Consider the following 8,263-nt stretch of genomic DNA (forward strand, 5'->3'; position numbering starts at 1 on the left):
ATGCGGTGGCGAGGACCACTGGGGCCGTGGCCTGCGTGGCTCAAGATGAACTAGGTTCAATGAATTCTGAGAACCAATACAGCGAACGTGAATGCGGTGGCGATTGAGATGCACGTTCTCTCGCGAAGTAAAGCAACGAATTGTACTAAATGGCAGTGATGGTGAAATAGGCATAGTTGAGCGCTTGGATACGAAGTTGCCTTGTACTTGCGGCATAGGAAGTTCGAAGGATCGCAATGACGCTCATGTCCTAAGATAATAATAGCTGCATATCGATAGCCATGTGGTACGTTCAAGTCTGGTTTGATGTGTAGACCGGGAGCCGCGGCTGGGCGTGTTTTTGCAGGTTTTTGCACCATGAGTATCCAAATCGAACGCTCGATGATGAAGAAGCCTTTCGCAAAGATGTTTGTTGGATCGGCGGCTATAATCCGTGAACATCGCGCAGAATAATCACCCGAGAACCTCACCGCTGCAATTGTAGATACAATCATATGAACGTAACTGGCAAATATTAATGATTTCCGTTCCTTGTTTCAAATACGACCGTGACAATAAGGAGGCTCACTATGGTCCTGGGGCGTAGCGTAGATAACAGCAAAAACTGGGCACGTTCGGCAGGTGAATCCAGGCCAACAGAGGCGAAACTGTGTATACGTGGAACTCCCACTGAGGATACCAGAAAATTTGAGGGAGCCCCAGATGCGGACTCATCGATGAACGCTTTGTACACCTTATCAATGTGCAGTCTGCGGCAGCCGTCTGTTTTATATGATTGATTATTGAAGTGATCACGAGCTTCGTGAACGAGTCACCAGATCATTTATAAAATGACAATTAACCTCCTTCCAATTTCATAGTGTGTACAAGTGGCCCGGTCGCTGTGGCAATTGGAAAGTCGTCAGGTTTCTGCCCCGCAAAGACTACAAATTGAAAAATGCGGAGCATTTGATACGTAGAGGTCGGGCCGTTCAAATTCAAGGAGCGCACAATATAATCGCGTACGATGGTAAGACAAGCGAAGTGATTGGACTAGGTTTTCATATTGCCGTTTGGATGATGATGAGAGCACTTCAAACAATTTGATTCGGTACCGGTACGTCATTTACCGTGTGAATCCTAGCTACTACTTAGGAAGGTCATGCCACTGAAACGGAACTCACCGACTAGTCGGAGGCGACCATTGAACCTACTACTATTATAGAGTCAAGACCGGCGATGATCGCACCCATGTACATCATGTGCCAATAACTTGAACCAATACCGTTACAAAATTTCATTTGACCACTGGCAGATAACGCCTTCAAGCCTCCCTGGTATAATCTCAGAAAGCTGAAATTTAAAGCGACTAGTTCAGGCGTCCGCGCGCCACATGACAGTGCGTATATACATATCACTATTCACCAACATTCAAGTTACAATTGTACCCAGATCGAACTTTTGAGCACCCGCGTCATTTGTTTCGCCGTTCACGATCCACGATAAGGTTCAACGTTCCTAGTTACAACCTCGATCGGAAGTACCGTTGTTTCCTACGGCCCTTCGGCCATCCCATTAAGCATGCGTCAGCTTGAAGTATTTGGACTGGAATCTGCGAGGAAACTTGTTGTCCTAAGTTAGATTGTGAGTGAATGCAACAGCGGCCAGCCCACCTTGACTGCTTATGCTGAGCTCGGTTGTCAGACTTAGCTGTCAATTCAATACAGGTCAGTTGTCCATCAAGGTGACGACATTCGATAAATTTAATGTGGTCCGGGAAAGCATAGCCAATCAAGATCCTTTTCCTCCGTCGCGCGTCAATGATCCGCGTATAGTCTCTGTTTGGCAGAGATCAACCCAGCTGCGGAGTGACTTTGTTTCAACACCTTCGTGTCAATATTTGCAACGGCTCCATGTCGTGATTTACAGGGTAGACGATCTGGACAAAACGCCCTGCGAAGTTTTATTCCAGATCTGTAATGCTCTTTTTCTCGAAAGTCCTGTCGTCGGCTGTGTTTTTCAAGCAACTATGACCAGTCTGGGGTTCCCAACATCCCGCGTGTCCGATTTCGCGTCTTTTAGCTCATCATTGTCTTTAAGTTACCCATCCTTTTGCCTTTGGCATTGCGACATTCCTTCGACAGATGGAGGAATTACCCTCAACGGGGAGAGGCATATACTCTTGGTGGTCGGTCAACCTTGTCGCTGAGAGGGTAATGTAGCGCTCGTCAGTCTATAACTTGGTCGGGCATAACTCTGCAATCACAGGTCATGCTGCCCCAATTGCAGGAACTGACTCTGCCGGTGCTCAGCTAGAGTCGGATACAGATGCAAACGGCAGTACCCATTGTTGCCCCTAGACTTCCTCTATACAAACGAAGATGGTGTATAATCATTTCGATCGTTGGTGCTGTTTGGGAATCGCGTCGCTCTTCATCATTCTGTTCCCCGTGCTCCGCACAACTGTTCAGTATGTAATCAAACCAATCCACGTTGGATATCCAACAGGCGGCAATACCGTTCCCTTCAAATACGTCGTAAGCGTGCATTGCGATGCACAGTAAACGCGCTCACTTATCATGCGGCTTCACTTTGGCAATGCTAGGCGTTGTATTGTGATCGTATCTGTTGACCGTTGGTTTCAGGTATCTCATACTGGTATTTTCTCCGCCGCAGCGGTCTTCTCGCAGCCAGTAAACGTGAGCTGGATGAATGGCCAGTGTTGAAGTAACCTCCGGCTATATGTCGCTTCGATCCTGTATGCTTCCAATAAACGGGCAACGATCAATGATACCCACGACCTTCTACACTCGCGGATCAAAACGCCTTCGGCCCGCTTCACGAGCTCAATGATTACTTCACAAAATTTTACTTGGAAATTACAGAGTTCCAATCTGAATGTCCAGGCGATGAAGTTCCCCACCCCGCATGGTATTTCATTCAATAAGTGGCGACCATCAATGGTGCAGTATTTTATATTCACGTAGATTTTGGTGCAACTGACAAGGAGTCTTGTTAAGGCGCGAATGATTTTGACGGCAATGTCATTCTCGAGGGACATGCAATTACCCAGCGACAATTCCTGGGGGAGGTATTGATTTTGTGGCGGTTACGCAGTTGAACAATAACAAGGTATTCTTCAACCTAGAGCCTTCATTGCATTCTGACCCCGATCACTTTGTATAGCCCTTTCGCACTGGAGCTGGGAACAGTAGTTTTTGACCTTGCGTTCTACCAAAATGTTTATCTTGGTACTGGAACGGGGTTCAATACCACTATTGTAGGTCCTATGTTCTAAATTCTCGATTCAGATCTATCAACTGCTTAAGGTCCCCTGGTCGTAATAACATCACGTTGAACGGTATTTTGGTACCCCAGACGACGCCTGCTAACCTTGCGACGGTCTCGCAGCTTTTCACCAATCACATTCAATTTCGAAAGTTCGCCTGTCATTGCAGTGGGCAAGTCAACATTGCAGCCTGATGGTTCGCAGATATCTTGACTTAGCCAGGGTTTGGAAAGCCTTCAGTTCACGGTGCCCTTCAAGTCAACCACACCGATCAACCCAATTCGGTCTATCCAGATAGGGAGCATGGCGCTTGCATTCACTTCAGAGACGACATGGACCCCGCGAACGGACAGTAACTCAATTCGCGCGACGATGCGTCAATTGTGTGAAAGCGGTTGTTGTCCATCATATTTGACTTGAGCGCAACAGGGTTGCCTTTTGGGTTGGCTTGTCTATCGACCAGAATTGCAGAATGAGCTCATAATTTGTCAAAAACGGTTCGAATGCAGCGGGTTGAATACGGTATGATCACCCACTACATTTGTAATTCGCCAGTAACCATCTTGCCGCCGCCAGCGCCTGGGTGCACCAACGTCTTCAAATCACTGTGCCGAGCCCGACAGACACCGAGGGCACCATTAACATCACCATTTTAAACAGTGTTTTGAATGCCGCAGATCCAGAGCATGGTAGTTTCGCCGCATTCAGTATATTTTGTCGATATGGAGCTTACAGATTCTACCACGACTGACTTTCTGCTGGTTGGCAATTCTCGCGCGGTCACGAACACGAGCATCGGTCAAATTACTCTCGACCCTATCAAGGTCAACGGGTCGACCAGTCTCAATGGCCTGCAAGGTCCGAAGGGGTATACCACCATTGGGGCTGTCGACCTTATGGGAGGGACCCAGCAAGCCCTTAATTTTAGCATCGATGGTAAGAAGGCTTCTTAGATGTTGTCAAATCGTAGCTGACTTCATCCCTGGCGTTCATCTATAACCCTTCCAATCTTGATCTCGGCTACTTGGCGACCTACATTAGTGGTGGCAGTCGATTAGTAGTGTAAGAATTTGAAATTGATATACTTCTTGTCACAGAACTCCAGCTGCAACGCGGTGGTGCAATCTTCGGAACGGCACTGATGCCCAACTTAACAATGAGCATGGGGAATAACTCGGTCCACATCTGCTTTCGATGTACGGCTGTCTACTGCCTCTGCCCACCACTTCTCAATTCACCATGTTTACAGCCTAACAACTCACCCGAAGGGACTGCAAACACTCAGCCAGTTTGTTGGCGGTCAAGGTATATCTTGAATCTTTTCCTTCAAGAGAGGGAATAATTAGTTGCCAGACGTGGAGCTTAATATCGTGGGCTACAGTGGGAGTACACAGGTCGCTTCTCTCCTGGAGGCCTTTGAAAGTATGAACATCACCGCCACGCTCCCTGGCACTCAACTCCAGTCTTTTGTCAACGGGTTCTTTGGAGAGTAAGTTGGGTTGCTTGTTTTCGGACCAACCTGTTAAACGATTGAACAGTCCTTCTACCACTTTTGTTACAAACAACATCAGTCAGGTCGCCGTAGCGCTCGTTAATCCTTTCGCTGCAGGGCTCGACAATCACCAGTATCTCATCTAACGTCATGTCGCATGGCTTGTACCTTGGTTCCATCAATACTGCCACGAATTTCAAGTCTGCAGGGAAATCAACTGCGAAGTCTCCCGTTCTCGACATGACCATGAACTACGATCCGCCAACGCTCTTCACACTGACTCGCGTGCTTGCCGTGCAGGCAGGTTTAGATTCCACGCAACTGGATGACATTGTAGTTCTTGGGGATTATCAGTATGTAACTGTCACGACGGCGGACTCCAAGCCAGTTCCTCAGCAGCAACGGAGAGCTAACATATACACGTCAATTCTACAAATTTCTTTTCGCTTCTGATACTAAATCAACTGTTCAAGGGATTCAATCTGCCGAATTTTGTTGACCAAGTGTTCAAGCAGTTGAGGAGTGACATACAACTATCTTCACAGCTAACGATTGGTTCGAATTTTGCCGTACATTTGCTTTCGATTACTCACAGCAGTACTGTTGCAGGGAACTACGCGACGACACTAGTACTCAGTTATACTCAGACTGATGTCCCTATTTCTGCGGACAGCAGCCTCAACTTAATCCTGCTCATCTTGGCGAAACCTATCGTCCAGAAGGTCGTCAGTGGCAGCGTCATGGGGTAATTGATATCGATTGCTTTGTAGCTCAATTACGTGCTGACTAAGCTGTGGAAAGGGCCGATAGGACCCTTGGTGCGTAGCTCCTGCACTTGGGACACCTGGTCCACCGTTAATGACATTGGTGATGTCGGAGTTACTCTCAACGGGCAAACTACGTTTGAAGTCGCAAACGCAGATTATTTACCAAGGGGGAGAAACACCATCCAATACATTATATTTTTTCTCAACGTCTCTAGGTTATGCCAAATAACGAATCGTTTGAATCGGTCATTTCTGGCGATAACCTGACTGGTACGTTCATGCTGGGTACAACTGCGTTGTCGCTTACGAGCATTTGGCGGATACATAGTGCTCTTGGTGTGTTAGTTTCGCGGAAGCTCGGCGCCATATCATTGACAGGCCCCAAGGTATCGAAGTATCCGGCATCTCTCTTCCTTCCAAAGCGGTCGCCTTGAAGGGCTTCCGAGTCAATGGTCTTAAGAATGGTGTGGTCATCGATTCCTTCGATCTCCCATTCAACGACCCTGCTGGCGGAATCCATTTGACGATTAATTCAGAGGTCATCAATGTAGGTTTTCGTTGCTCAATCTTGATGCCTCATCCAAGTCTCTTCCGTTGTAGCCTTCTCGAGTTGGCATTGAACTCAGCTCCCTTGCGTTCAATACCTATTCCAACGGCATTGAGATAGCTCCGGTCTCTTCAACTTCGACTGTCACGCTAGCGCCAAATTATACCTCATCACTCGGGTCAGCTGGTCGGCTCATTCCGCAGAACTCTTTAGAAGGGTTCGCGACTGTTTCCGCTATTTTCAACAACTACATTCATGGCATGGACAGTCAGGTCACCGTTATGGCGCTGGTGCTGGCCCGAGCGATGTGAGATACCTGTTGTCATCAGAATGGTGCCTGCTTATCACACCTACAGGTCACTTAGTTGAATGAAGGTATACAAACCATTCGGGTGGTGACATCGCTGCCGAACAAAGGAAAGCTTAACTCATCCAGTCGATCGATCTCGAACAGTCGTCTCTCATGTTCACCGAGGCCACCGCATACGATCCAATGTCAGGCAGTAATTTGACCACTGCTGCCTTTCGCTTTCCCAGTCGATATCACGGCGCTTGCGCAGAATATTACTGCTGGGCATCTTTTGCTGAACTGGTGATCCCACGGGGCCCCAGCACGACTGATGTTCAGAATCGTATCATTTACTTGACGTTTAACGATGATCCGTTTGCTGTGTATTCTGACCAGCATGAGACTTTCCAGAATTTCATAGCTGCTACGACGCTAGGATCTTCGCAAGGGTTGGCGCTGTCGGGCACTGCGAACGCCGATGCGTCTACGGCCGTTGGCATGTTGTCTCTTGTGGACATTGAATTTTCTGTGCAATCTACGATCACGGGATTGCAAGGGCTCAAGGTGAAACCTGCCTCTGTTGCCAATCTGGACGTCAATTACGGATATTCGGATACCTGTTGATTACAGTGGACGCTTCACTTTTCAACCCGAGGTATGTGAAATCTGTTATGAAGACGAGTCCAATATAAATCTTTACTCGTTCGTAGCAACCTGACAATTGGTGGGCGGCAGCATACCTTTGATTGTTGCTATTGACATTTGCTCTCGGGCACTGGCGATGTCTCGTTTACATTGCAGTTTGAGTGAGCATATTCTCAAATTCCTATGAAATACACACTAACCGGCTGTCAATAGAAACCAAGTCATTGGTTCTGCCGATTTGGTGGGTATTCATGACTTCACTCCGTTTCGGCGTTTACCTTCCCATCTGCAGAGCAACATGATCATCCAGCCTGAGAACGCGTCCTATCCTACTGGTATTTACATTTTCTCTGAGTGTAGACATTTACTCGTAGTATCCGTTAGACGTCCATCGCTCCCCTCAAGGAGCTGCGCAAACAGCGGCAGCAATGCTCGGGAACCACCTTCAGGGCGTCGATTCGCAAACAACCATCATGGGGACCTCTAGTTCCACTTCGATCGGCTCTTTGGAACCGGCTCTTGCGCAGATCAATTTGTCACCAGTGACTATCCCGGCTTTGCACCAGAACCTCATTGGCAGTGCTTCCCTTGGATTTCCCACTGATATCGTTCAAACTGGTGTGGCGTCGACGACTTTCACTTTGGCAAATCCGTTCACGGCCAGCATCAATCTGCTTGAAGTCACTGCAATCGCGACCTACCACAACCTGACCCTTGGCGCTATCAATCATGTTGACATGTCTTCAAACCCAATCCATGCTAATGGACATTCCAATATTACGTCGCTTGTCCTTCCGTTCAACTTTAACCTCGACCCGTTGACCATCATTGGGTTGATCACCACTTCCGCTCAAGAGCGCAACGTCGACCTTGGCCCTCTGACGAGATTATTCCGGCTAGTTATTGATAACCCGAGCTTCCACCCACCTGTGCGTTGAGTTCTTTCTCGATCAGCGCCTGAATAACCTCTTAAAGGTCAATACATCGGTGGTGTGGGAAAGTCACAACCAGCGACCGACTCGAGCTGCTTCACGAAGAAAATAATTCAACTAAACCTTTCCAACAGCAGGAGGTTTAGGACGGTCGCCTGCTTTGCGAAGAAACCCTTCCAACAACGGGAGGTGGACGGCTTGGTCTGCAGAATTCTTAGCTGGACCTTCAGTCATTTTCGAAGAATATCGTCAGACATCAGGAATACTGAGTACGCATATGATCGCACTTAGGCCGAATCGTCAAGGAAGACGCACGAGATGAT

General features: G+C 47.9%; 1 protein-coding gene across 1 annotated transcript; it reads left to right on the forward strand.

Annotated features, from left to right (window-relative positions):
- Positions 1–2,360: 2,360 nt before the first annotated feature.
- DFJ58DRAFT_848757 (uncharacterized protein) lies at positions 2,361–7,946 on the forward strand (the record flags this gene model as incomplete). The annotated part of the gene is given in 22 exon segments (XM_041393676.1): positions 2,361–2,516; positions 2,625–2,678; positions 2,865–2,942; positions 2,967–3,070; positions 3,166–3,259; positions 3,487–3,620; positions 3,824–3,957; positions 4,004–4,204; positions 4,366–4,445; positions 4,518–4,573; positions 4,650–4,757; positions 4,807–4,858; positions 4,878–5,117; positions 5,234–5,485; positions 5,531–5,578; positions 5,743–5,867; positions 5,906–6,074; positions 6,128–6,381; positions 6,612–6,927; positions 6,994–7,018; positions 7,222–7,253; positions 7,383–7,946. 22 exon segments carry the CDS (start codon positions 2,361–2,363, stop codon positions 7,944–7,946), a joined length of 3,276 nt encoding a protein of 1,091 aa, XP_041235163.1.
- Positions 7,947–8,263: the final 317 nt, after the last annotated feature.

The sequence above is a fragment of the Suillus subalutaceus genome (assembly GCF_016647625.1).
Source record: "Suillus subalutaceus strain FC151 chromosome Unknown DFJ58scaffold_350, whole genome shotgun sequence".
Classification (NCBI taxonomy): Eukaryota; Fungi; Basidiomycota; class Agaricomycetes; order Boletales; family Suillaceae; genus Suillus; species Suillus subalutaceus.